General features: G+C 42.2%; 1 protein-coding gene across 1 annotated transcript; it reads left to right on the top strand.

Annotated features, from left to right (window-relative positions):
• The first annotated feature begins 7355 nt into the window (after positions 1 to 7355).
• On the top strand, positions 7356 to 13029 carry zfp36l1b (zinc finger protein 36, C3H type-like 1b). The gene is made up of 2 exons (XM_014144961.2): positions 7356 to 7547; positions 10049 to 13029. Exons 1-2 carry the CDS (start codon positions 7497 to 7499, stop codon positions 11105 to 11107), a joined length of 1110 nt encoding a protein of 369 aa, XP_014000436.1. The 5' UTR covers positions 7356 to 7496; the 3' UTR covers positions 11108 to 13029.
• Positions 13030 to 13706: the final 677 nt, after the last annotated feature.

Here is a 13706-nt window from a genome sequence, read left to right as displayed (position 1 = left end):
TCTTTGTTCTTTGACTTTGTTTAGACATCCAGTCTGTATTGTAGTTTCATGACCAGAGACAAATCTTCAAAGGCACAGTATTTATTTATTTGGAGTGGTACATGCATTCACACAGTCTTGATTTATAGGATCCTTCCCACTGTATGATTGATATGTCAAGTGGTAAAATCCCAAGTTATCAATAAACAAATTCAAAGAAAAAAACTGCACTTGTCCTCATGTGAAAATTACAGTTGATTAAATATTCTACAGCTGTAATGTCATCAACCAAATCCAACTTTATTTATACAGCGCATTTCTTACATCGAATGCATTTCAAGGTGTTCAAAGTCATGCATGGAAAGTCATGTGGCACTTAACATCCTTCCTCTTGGCAGGTCTCTATTGATGACCAGGGGATTCTCTCTACCACATGGGAATGCCTCCGTGGAGCTCATCAGTGTAGCCATGAAGACAATTTTGGCAGTTCCCAATATCGGCCGTACGGATGTGGAGTGCGAGTGGAGGAAGTCAGCCATGCCCAACCAGGTGCAGTCAGTTAGTGAAGGACCTGCACCCGGCTGAAGACTACAACCCTCTGTCCTGAGAGCCCACAGAGGAGGATCTTCAGTGGCTAAGGAACCATCTCCGGGGCAGGTTCAGTGGAATGACATGTCTCCTTGAACCTGAGCCAGAACAACCTCTACCCTCTCTGTCATCATTGTCTGTACCGGACATTGTTAAAAAACAAGGGCACCTGAGGCATGCAGGCATCCTGGCTGGCATGATGCTGTCGGTGGAGAAGCAGGAGGCTATAGGGCAGATAACAGTTGGACAGCGCACCAACCCCAACTGGCACACCATGAGGAAAGGGAGGTTGACGGCCAGCAATTATGGAACAGTGGTTAGGGTCAAGCGCATTACTGCTAAAAAGGGTCCTTAGATCAGTCGTTGGATGAGGTGTTGTCTGTAAAGTGGGGCACAGATAATGAAGAGGAGGGCACCAGACCATTCAGTGAGGCATCAAGGCAAATGACCACAGAGATGGATGTGCAGGAGTCAGGGCTTTGGGTCACGGGGTCTTGGATCCCGTGTGCCTCGCCGGATGGTCTGGTGGACAACACAGCAGTGGTGGATTTCAAGTGTCCATATGGTGCAAGGTACCTTACCATTGAAGAGGCAGTAAAGTCGAAGAATTTCTATTTCAAGGACGGAGGGTCTTACAGCCTCTGAAGACCATCCTTACTGGCACCAGGTCCAAGGTCAGCTCCACATCACTCTTCGTTGTGTGTACCACCAAAGCTTCCATCACCATCCCCATCTGGCGTGACGACATCTGACAGACTCATATTGCTCCTCTTGTCAGTACCCGTTTTCAGGGAAGACAATGGTCCAAAAATATTCCACATAGTTCATACACACACACACTAGGCTCCCAGAATAGGTTATATTCCATACAAGTTTTGCTCAAAGCATCCAACTAAAGTAATGCAGTTAACGTAAGTTCAATCACAAAGGCTGGTCTGAGTGCATCTCCTCAGTTTCATTCAGCAGTACAAAACAATTTACATTGTATTCTATCATGGGCACAGTGGGAATTTATATCTGTGATGATTAAATTATGTATTTCCCTCAGAGTGAGAGAGTACATCACTTCCAGCATACTTGCTGAGGGTGTGGTTGATAATTTCTCTTTCCCACCAGGAAATGACAGCTACAGACCCGAGTGTTGTCACTGGGTTTCCGGTCCGCCCATCTGAAAGATAAAAAAATTGTTACTTTTACTAGTTAGCTACGTTGATTACTAAAATGATAACATCTATACTAAAATACCATAACCCACAGACTTGACTATAGTAACGGTCAAATAGACTGGGCTTAGGTCTACCTGCACATCTACTATCCTACTATGTAGATCGGGATTTCGGCTGGGATGGAGGTATTATCTGGAATGCTCAACTAGATGATCAAGACAGTCTAGGGTACTACATGCCCGAAGAGGTGAAGTACTGTGATGAGCTACACAACTGCTCTTCTTATTCTACACTAATTCTCAAGAGGAAAGTTAAAATCCTCAGCCGTAAGTAAGGTCACTGAGGAGGACCAACAGTGATAGGGGGATCGTCTGAAAGGGATTGACATGTAGGGATGTGACATAAGAATTTTGGGCTATGGCCAGAAGACCACGATTTCCACATTCTGGTCCTAAATCTGTGGCATGCGATGTTTGTAATGGCAGAATTTCACTGCGGTGTCAGGCTAGTTTGACACATTGTCTACTAGCCGAATCTGAAAAGTACTAGCCTCGGGCTAGCTTAATTTATATCTCTGCTGATATTTCTAACCGACTTCACAGGTCATTTGATTAGTCATGTACAACAGATGCACTCGTGGAACAAACTGTTTCTGGGTTTTGTATGGGGAAAACATTGAGCCCACAAGTCCTTTGTGAGCTAGCTAGCCAACTTTAGAAAATGTAGCTAACTAGCAAACCAAGGTTCCAAACTAGTTAGCCCACCAGGCGATATTTAGCTAGCTAGCTAACATTACTTAACCGTTTGTGTAGTCACACAGACACACGCTATCAGAGAGGATATTGTTGAACGAAATCATGCAAATGCTGTTCAGTTTTTCATCAGTTGAAAAAAATAGGCAATTGCTTCAACTTAAAGTCCCCCAAAGACCATACTGACACACATGGTTTTTCTTTGAGGTGTGTTTGAACCCACAACAGGTAGCCTAAAATGTCAGGTTAGAAACCAGATTTCAAAGTATCTGAAGTTAGCTGAGGAATTCAGCTATCGGACCTCTTCCATGGTGATGGTCACCCTTGAAACAACACCCTCAAAGGCATCCTACTCTGGTTTTTGACATTCAGGAGTAGGCTATGTTTGTGATCCTTTCAGATATAGCCTGGCCTTGGTTTGTCGTAAACAATTTTCAGTGGGAATTTAGTGCATATTTTGGAAAGATCGTGTTGGGTCATTGACGGACGCATATAGCCACTTTGTAAATAATATGCACATCACGGATACTTAACTCTATGCCTATGGAACCAACAGCCAAGACAGCCTAATCACAACTTTGAGGCCCCTGTAATGAATTCTAAAGCATCAAAAAGGCAAGAGGGAGACAAATCATGAAGCAATAAACATACATTTTACTGGAAGACAAAGAAAACAATTTAAAAAAAATGATGGACCAAAACTCTAAAAGATGTACAGTGCCTTGCAAAAGTATTAACCCCCTTGGCATTTTTCCTATTTTGTTGCATTACAAACTGTAATTTAAAATGATTTTTATTTGGATTTCATGTAATGGACATACACAAAATAGTCCTAATTGGTGAAGTGAAATATAAAAAAGGACTTGTGTCAAAAATTCAAAACAATGTAAATGGGAAAAGTGGTGCGTGCTTATGTATTCACCACCCTTGCTATGAAGTCCCTAAATAAGATCTGGTGCAACCGATTGCCTTCAGAAGTCAGTTAATTAGTTAAATAAAGTACACCTGTGTGCAATCTAAGTGTCACATGATCTGTCACATGATCTCAGTATATATACACCTGTTCTGAAAGGCCCCATAGTCTGCAACACCATTAAGGAAGGGGCACCACCATTAAGGAAGGGCACCACCATTAAGGAAGGGCACCACCATTAAGGAAGGGCACCACCATTAAGGAAGGGCACCACCATTAAGGAAGGGCACCACCATTAAGGAAGGGCACCACCATTAAGGAAGGGCACCACCATTAAGGAAGGGCACCACCATTAAGGAATGGCACCACCATTAAGGAAGGGGCACCACCACGCAAGCAGCACCATGAAGACCAAGGAGCTCTCCAAACAGGTCAGAGACAAAGTTGTGGAGAAGTACAGATCAGGGTTGGGTTATAAAAAAATATCTGAAACTTTGAACATCCCACGAAGCACCTTTAAATCCATTATTAATAAATGGAAAGAATATTGCACCACAACATACCTGCCAAGAGAGGGCTGCCCACCAAAACTCATGGACCAGGCAAGTAGGGCATTAATGAGAGAGGCAACAAAGAGACCAAAGATAACCCTGAAGGAGCTGCAAAGCTCCACAGCGGAGATTGGAGTATCTCTCCATAGGGCCACTTTAAGCCATACACTCGACAGAGCTGGGCTCGACTGAAGAGTGGCCAGAAAAAAAGCCATTGCTTAAAAAAAAAATAAGCAAACACGTTTGGTGTTCGCCATAAGGCATGTGGGAGACTCCCCAAACATATGGAAGAAGGTACTCTGATCAGATAAGACAAAAATGTCGTTTTTGGCCATCAAGGAAAATGCTATGTCTGGCGCAAACCCAACACCTCTCATCACCCTGAGAATACCATCCCCACAGTGAAGCATGGTGGTGGCAGAATCATGTTGTGGGGATGTTTTTCATCGGCAGGGACTGGGAAACTGGTCAGAATTGAAGAAATGATGGATGGAGCTAAATACAGGGAAATTCTGGAGGGAAACCTGTTTCAGTCTTCCAGAGATTTGAGACTGGGACGGAGGTTCAACTTCCAGCAGGACAATGACCCTAAGCATACTGCTAAAGAAACACTTGAGTGGTTTAAGGGGAAACATTTAAATGTCTTGGATGTCCAAGACATCAATCCAATTGAGAATCTGTGGTATGACTTAGATTGCTGTATACCAGCAGAACCCATCCAACTTGAAGGAGCTGGAGCAGTTTTGCCTTAAAGAATGGGCAAACATCCCAGTGGCTAGATGTGCCAAGCTTATAGAGACATACCCCAAGAGACTTGCAGCTGTAATTGCTGCAAAAGGTGGCTCTACAAAGTATTGACTTTGGGGGGGGGGGAATAGTTATGCACAAGTTTTTTTGTATTATTTCTTGTTTGTTTCACATTAGAAAATATGTAGCATCTTCAAAGTATGCTGTGTAAATCAAATGATACAACCCCCCCAAAAAATCTATTTTAATTACAGGTTGTAAGGCAACAAAATAGGAAAAATGCCAAGAGGGATGAATACTTTCGCATGCCACTGTATTGCTACATCAGCCTTTCTCAAAACCTGGTCCAGCGCCTGTCCATGGAGGAATACTTGCTGACCTGGGGCATATTTGTCTTGAATATGACGGCATATTTGAATCGAATAAATACTTGACATATGCCAACTTGCGCAATGCGCTGAACCTTGCATTCTGCAGTCTAGGTTGAAGATTGGATATATTTTGAACCTAGGCTGCAGTAAACAAATTGTGTTGACATTATGAAGTGTAGCTACACCAAAAGGTTATTCGAGGAACCATTAAAGGGGGTCTTTGAATAATGCCTTTAAAGAGGTTTCAATTTGAAGAACCGCTAAAATATATTCCAGAAATCCTTTCTTTTTAGTGTGGCGCGGGACTACTGCTGGGACGCGCAAGTGACAGTTATTTATCAAGCAAACGATACAATTGCCGCTTTCCAGATGTAGACATGGATCACATGCGTAAATTGATGAGGTCACATCTGAGCCAAACTCTGCTCAAATTCGAGGATTAGGTTACTTCCCCTCAAAATCTGATCCGCGCCCGGGAAAGCAAATGATGCGTAATCCGTTCACCAGCACAGAAGAGACACATCTTGTCACCGGTTATTGAGGATAAACTATTGCGCGCTCGTTTTAATGAGATGCGCCTTTCCACACTCTGGCTGTTCAGCAAACGAAAATACACTCTAATAAGGAAAGGTTCGTGGAGTATCCTTTAGGGGTTCTTCAAATTGAAACTGGGGGAACCCCAATAAATTCTTCGAAGAATAAAGGGGGATGTTAATTTGTTGATATTAATGTGTTGATGTTCTCCGTATCCATAGCCAGAATGGTTTTGCAGAGCATGGTAATCGAACATGTTTCCAGTTATATTCATGTGTATGGAGTTTGAAGTCTGTGAATCCCAAATAATAGTAATTATACAGATGATTAACATAACATGCACACTGCAGTATTTATACCTTGTTTTTTGTGGTTAATGGAAATGAAAAAACTGTTTTGATAATGATTTTTAAACACATACCTTGTCCATAATGTAGAGGCCTATGGTATATTCATTGAAGAGGTAAGAGAGAAATATGGTAAATGTGATCTGCATAATAATATACCAGCACCTATTGACATACCTTTGTATGCCTCTTCTTCATACCTGCAGACACAGACACAAAGGTGAGCAGTTTAGTCATCTGCACTCAATACAGCTAGCCTTCAACATATTCTTATAGCCTACATATTCTTACCTCTTTGTTGATTGATATCCATTGAATTGTGTCCATTTTCTGGTTTAGAAAGAGTTGCACAAATATGAAAGATTGATGGTATCATCATAAAACAATATCAATTTAGATCATACAAGGGACACACCTTACCTTAAATTGAGGAGACTTTACATATTTCATTTAAGTGCCAGACCTACTGTAGTTAGGATCTTGCAAGAACCCCCACCACCTAAGGAGGTTTCTCGATTAATCCCACCTCCTGTGAGGTTCTTGGAAGAACCTTTTGGGGGCAATTTTGAGTGTCAAGAATCCTAAGGTTCTTTGAAGAACTTTGAGGATCTTAGAAGAACCCTTGTTGAACCCCTCATTTTTAGTCTACCCGAAACTCAGCGAGATGGCAGTGAAGACGTTAATCCCCTTTTATTCTACCTACTTATGTGAGACCAGCTTCTTCTCTCTTCCTGCAAAAAAATATAAATATTGCAGCAGACTGGCTGTTAAAAAACACCTTGAGTGTCCCTCTCCTTCCCCCAGAGGTCTGAACTGTTGGTTTCCGGGAGACAGACACACCCGTCTCAATGATTAGGTGAGTCAAACATCTTGTACTATTCCATTTTTTTTTTGTATATATCGATAGAAGGAAAGATGTATTTGTTTATAAAGATTCGGTTGTAACATTGTTTTTATTGACAGCAAAAGTATATGATTGTGTATAACGACTCAGTTATTTTTGTCTTGTCATTTATAGACAGACAGCCCCAGAACACAGCCCATAAACAGAGCCCCTGAAGACTGCCCATGAAGAAAGCACAGAGAGCGACACTGTCCATGACTACAACACAGACAGACACAGGCAGGCAGGCAAGCAGGCAAAAAGATAGACAGACAAACAAAGAGGAAGCCAAGTAAATACATAATTCATTCATTTTTATAAAGAAAAAGCGAGTTTCCATAATGTTTTACCAAAGCGGTCCCCAGAGGAATAAGGCCATGCCTTGCTGGTCCCTGGGCCCCAAAAAAAAAGTTTGAAAAAGGGCTGCTCTGACAAGCAAGAAATAAGTGGTGAGGGCGAGACAGTTACTTGTGTCAATCACACTTAGGTCCCTCCCAGCAGACGTAACCATGCATAGAGCTTTTAAAAAGGATCTGCGCACAACTGTTGCAGGACAGAGGGGGCTCTCTGCAGGGCAGAAAGAACACTTTAATCTGGATTTACCACCAGCCCTGTGCTTTAGATACATTATTTTATATTTACTTTACAATATCCACTCAACAAAAATGACTGCAAGTATCGTTTCTCCTTTCTTCGACTACAACGAAATGAACAAGGTAATGAATGTGTATTGCTTGCTTCGAGCTAGCTAATTGCTAACTAGCTGACTTGGTTAGCTTCGCCTAGTTCATTTAACTTTTTCGGGATTGTTCAGCAAACGTTAGCGAGTGTTTAATGCACGTTTTGGATCGTAAGTGACAAACTTATGACAAAGTATAAAGTGTTTACTGGCCGTTAACAATTCGGTACTTTTAATAATTAGCTACCTTACCAGGCAACGTAAGTTAACGCTGCTTCTGTCACATGTTTTTTTGTTTCTGGTCTTGAGTAGTTAGCGTCGCGATTTTATCATTTATTTTAAATGTTAGTTTACTAAGTGATCGCAAAAAAAATGATTATTTGAAAATGCAACACGTAGCTATCTATGAGTTCACATCTCATGGCATGCCAGCTATTTGGTTGAAAATGAGCAACATGCGGATTCAATCCTAGCTGCTACTAGTTTTCTTGCAACAATTTAAGCGCTTGTGTGTGTGCAAACTGTGCTGTTTCTCGCACGGATAACGTTATGGAAATCTCTCACACAGTACGAATTGTAAACAGTTGTGCCTAAGTTTGAAAATATTGGCTACAAAGGTTACATGTCAGCATTTGACTACGGTGTATCAAATAGCGATGGCTTTTGAGTTAGATTACCCGATGTTTACTGGTTATCGTTTTTAATCTTATTGTATTATCTATGATGTCTAACTATGTAAAAGGCATTGGTGCCTATCACTAGGCAAGCAATAACAGTTTTGCTGATTTCTAGTCAAAATGAATCAATCACAGCACGTTTTTGGACATATTCAGCAGTTATTACCTGATTTAAGTACAATACCATTGGAAATTCGTGTTGAAAGGTCATTTTATATTCTTAACTTAAATTGAAATGCTGTCGCTGCTTCAAAAAAATACATTTTGATAAATAGCCCAATGTCAAGAGTTTTTTTTTTTTTGTCAATCAATAATCAATATAGAGAAAAGGTGAAACGGAATGTACTATGTTTATCTACAAATGTGAAACAATAGTAATAATATTACATGTCTTTTTTTAAACGAGCACCTTACCACTGGTTACAGGACAACCTGCAGAAAAGCGAACTGCATTTTTGATAATGTCACCAAAACAAAAACGCAACACTGTTGTCCATACTCGTATCGATTGTCGTGTTAAAATCAATTAGATTCAATTAGCTAGAGGGGGGAGATGGGGGTTCACGTCCTGTTAAAAACTAACACCGCTCAAAAAGCCACTCGTGATCTGGAAATAATGTGTACATCGCTTGTTGTTAATCACTTCCATAAGATATTACGCTGAAATCAATAGAACAGGGGCAAACGTTTGGAGTGTCGTGCTGTTTTAAATGAACACTTCAGAGGCCACACCGAAACATGGAATAACCTATACATACATGGTTGGTTAGATGAGAACTTCTGGAATGTCTGATGTTGATTTGACTTGACTTTGGAAGAAGCTAACCACTTAGCAAGATGGCTAACTAGCTACTAAATTAGCAAACCAAATGCTGAACTGCAGAGCATTTGGCACATTTTTTAGACAGTAACTTAATAGTTCTAAGATATCTAACTGGTAAATATTTTAGGTTTGAATTCTACACAGTAACAAGAACACCTGGCTGCACAACAGTGAGTGACTCAAGGCCACAGTCTCTTGACTCGGGGACTCCCTGTTAACTTTATAATGAGAAATTGTGACTGGTGAAATGAACGAAATCTTCTATCTCAAGGTATTGCACAAGTTGACTACAGGTATTTACTTAAAGTAGATACCTATCTATCCACATACATTTTGTATATGTTTCAACAGTATTGAAAAACCATCCCATGGCTATTTCCAAATATGCCGGTATAACACCTACCAATCTGAGGTAAAAAGGATGTACAATTCCACTCAGTTTTATTGGGTGAAAATGCAAGCTTGTTTAAGGTAGTAAAACAAACTGTCCACATTAGGGGAAATTGGCACAATATAAAATAATTTAATATGTCAAAGTAATTCAACATGTCAATTTAAGATGATAGTATGTTTCCTACTCAAACTGTTGCAATAATGACATTGTCACTCATTTAACCATTTAGAGTGTTGGGGAAAAATGCTTCTAATCAGAATTTATCTGGGTGCTTTAGACTAGAGCCTCTATAGCATCTGTGCAGCACCCTGAGGGTTTGCGGTCCGTACCATCACTGTCGAGCCAACATGCTATGGCCATAATTGTTTGGCAGTGCTTTTTATTTGATTTACAGCTAGTTAGAGTAAACGGATTGCACAATTGTCTTTAACTTGTGACTTTGGAGACCAGTGTTTCTATAGTGCTGTTGAACTAGTAAGTATATCATTAAGATTCTGGATCTGCTTTTGTAGTGGGTCTGGACTGTAACCAAACATGGCTAGCTCCAAATGTTTTGGGAGAATTGAGAAGGGGTATTTTTATTTATTCAGTACTGATTGACACTGACACTTTTTTATTAAGCATGACTGTTCTTTTCTTTGCAGAACAATAAGATGTTTAACTACAACAACAATACTTTCGGTGGGCCCCACTCCACATCTGTCCCAGTCTGCACTGGTGCCAACAACCCTCCCTCTTGTCCCCCCACTGGTTCCCTGCTGGACAGGAAGGTAGTGGGGGCCCCCTCTGCAGGGGGCAGTGGGCTGTTCCAGCGCCGCCACTCGGTCACCCTCCCCAATGCCAAATTCAACCAGAATCAGTTCATCAACAGTCTCAAAGCTGACCCCTCCTCGCTCCTGATTGGTGGTGGTGGCAGTAACAAGGAGAACCGCTTCCGGGACCGCTCCTTCTCTGAGACCGGGGATCGCCTCAAGCCGGGCAGCCAGCTCCAGTGCCTTGGCGGCGGGCAGGGCCAGCAGCAGCAGCAGGTCAACTCCAGCCGCTACAAGACGGAGCTGTGCCGGCCCTTCGAGGAGAACGGCACTTGCAAGTACGGCGACAAGTGCCAGTTTGCCCACGGCATGCACGAGCTGCGTAGCCTGAGCCGCCACCCAAAGTACAAGACGGAGCTGTGCCGCACCTTCCACACCATCGGCTTCTGCCCCTACGGCCCGCGCTGCCACTTCATCCACAACGCAGAGGAGCGCCGTGGCCCACCGCCACCGTTCTCCACTTTCAACAAGATGGAGCGCCCCCGCCTCCAGCACAGCTTCAGCTTCGCCGGCTTCCCCAGCCAGGGCGGTCTACAGGACAGCCCCACCTCGGTCACCCCGCCGCCCATCTTCTCCACAGAGGACCTGAGCGAGTGGCCCAGCAACCCCTTCACCTACTCCAGCCAGGAGTTGGTCAATCTGTTTGGCCCCAGCCTAGTAGGGGGGCCCCCTGTCTTGGAGCCCAACCTGCTGGCCCCGGCGCCGCACTCCCCCACTACCCCCTGCTTCTTCCGGCCCATGTCGGAGTGTCCCCCCAGCCCCCCGGACTCTCTCTCCGACCAGGAGGGCTACCAGAGCAGCCTGGGCAGTCAGAGCGGTTCCGAATCCCCCAGCCTGGATGCCTCACGCCGCCTGCCCATCTTCAGCAGGCTCTCCATCTCTGATGATTAGAGAGCCTACACACCCGATGGATGCATGGAGTGAGAGAGAAAGTGAGTGCCTGTCTCACCACGGTCCTGTCCCCCTCGTCTCCTGGCCTTGTTTACAACCCAGAAGTGGACATGGTTCTGTGTAGCAGTGTTGTAGCCACTGAGTCCAATCAGAAAACTCAGCTACCCTATTTCCCCCTCCCCCCATCTCAGATGACTCCAATTAGCCAACAGAGGTGTTTTTGTTTTACCCAATCAATCATTCAGCCAAGTGGTCACTCAAGAATCGTGAGTAGCAAGTTGGCCCTGGGTGAAGTGCTACAATAACGGTGAACAGTAGAAATCAGAGGGGATGGATAAGGTCTGTAGGAAGTTTCAGTATGTCCCAAGGCAGGATTCCCCTGTCGTTTTGTGTGTAGCGTTGCTGCATATCTTCATATTGCCATAGATGTGGCACAGGCAGCAATCTTCAAACATCCCATACTTTTATGTCTCGAGGACTTGACAAATTCGTGCTCCATTTAAAAAAAAAAGGTTCCCATTTCTCTTCAAGTTAAACCATCAAAAAAATGATTGGACTACCAGATTAAATGAAGTGCCTTAGTGTTGTCCGATCAATGTGCGGGACAACAATTGTTACTTTTTCCACGTCCTAATGATTGCAAAAAAATCTATTTTCCTCTTAAATTAAAAAAAACAAAAATGTTATTATGAGGACTGGACAAACACACAGATTTTTTATTTTTTTGAATCGGGGCTGGAAGAATTTTTCTTTTGGTGCTACTAAGAACCCTTAGTAAATGTCTACTGGTCTGTGGTTTCCTTAGTTGTGTGGAAGGAGTAGGACTGGTCATCAATGTAAACTGGTCGTTAAACATTCATATTTGAGCTTGGCCTGTCCCCCCCCGTTCTCCTAGCCCCCACTCGGCTCAATAGCTGACTGAGATGACACCTCAGTCGCCGCTGTCGAATCACATGAGCGCCATGCTCTCCCATCGATTCCACCTTGTTCAACTATATTGTTTTGTAAAACCTTCAAACGGAAGGTTTGCTTGTCACTGCTTATTTAACTTATCAAAATGTATTTATTGCTGATCTTAAAGCATTTTTTTTATTTTGTATTTATCTGGATAATGAAACGATAGAATATATTTTCTTTTATGTTAAATTATGATCTTCCGTATTAATCGTAAGATTATGAAGACTTTTTTTTTTTTTTTACAGGTAATATATTATACTGCAATGACATTTTTGTTTTGTAACTACACTTTGATTTATTTTGAAAGTGAATCTTAATTTAAATACAAAAAATGCAAATGTTTTTGCGTTTATATTTATTGTTTTTCCTCTTCCCTGATTGGACTGCGGTTTTCAGGTTCTCTATTTTGATGTCTTAATTTCTCTTCCAGTTGTGGGCTGCAGCAGCTCTCGAAGGCCCTCTAGAATGTAGTTGGAAGTTGGGGTAACAGTCCACTCCCTGTTATTTCACTGTCCTTTTGACTGGGAAAAATATAAATTTGAGTATTTAAAAGTCACTTAGCCTATATAACCAGCATTTATGCTGTAAACGACAAATAGAAAGCTCTTTATTTTAATTAGTTATGGATGCTCACCTATTCCGCAATACCATGCATACATTTACTAGCACTTTTAGTTGTGTTGTTGGACCACTCGTTCCCATAAGTGCCTATCAATACATTCCAGGTATCCCCAAGCGTTGTGCCTTTATCACATGTTTTATAACACAGCAGATTTAAGCCCAAACTTGTAGTTAAGTATAAAGGTTAACAGGATTGACACATGAAAAGCAACAGTTGAATGTATTCTTTATAGCAGCTGTTGCTGTTCACCACAGTAATTTCTTTGTTCTCATGTATTTTTTATTTTTTTTAAATGACAGATTGCAGTTTAAACTTAACTAATAAAACCCATATTTCTATTGAACGTCTGTCTTCCTGATTGACGAGTTGTTTGTGGCCGAGGTTGGCAACATTTCCGTTGTGTTTCTTATCACTGTTTATGTAATGATCATATACAGCAACCCTCACATCACATGACTAGGGTGAGAATATTTATCAGTGGAGAAAGCGGCCCATGTACTAGAAGCTGGCTCTATTTGGGCTGGGCATCGAAGGGGAACCATAGAGTTCATGTGGGTGAAGCGGTGCTATTGAAATCTTGAGCAAACAGCCCTGTTTGTTATCCTACCACATATCTGACTTATCTTGCTACAGTCTCTACACCAGCAAACTGGGGAACTTTGTTTGAAAGTTCCCATTGAAAAGCTAGCTACCCCCCCCCCAAATAGTCAGACCAAAAAATTACTTAAACAGTTTTCCAGGAAAACATTTCCAAGACAGGAAATCCAACTTCTGTGCTTTCTCTCTCTGAAACTACTGTTGGTTGGTGTGCTATTCTACTGTGATTTTAAAGAAACGGAGGAACAGCAGCCATAACTTTCAGGGTTGCTACTTCTTGTCTTGAGGACCTAGATCAGCCTTTCACCATGGTTACTGTAAGGAAGGAGACTTGAGCTTTTACAGTGACTCTCCCAGTCCCTCAGTTCGGCCTGTTACAGCTGATGATTTGCAGTTTCAGTTCATTTGTTATTCCACACTAGG

This window comes from Salmo salar, chromosome ssa15, assembly GCF_905237065.1.
Source record: "Salmo salar chromosome ssa15, Ssal_v3.1, whole genome shotgun sequence".
NCBI classification, from domain to species: Eukaryota; Metazoa; Chordata; class Actinopteri; order Salmoniformes; family Salmonidae; genus Salmo; species Salmo salar.
Note: the sequence above shows the minus strand (reverse complement) of the source record. Positions and strands in the feature narration are given on the sequence as shown.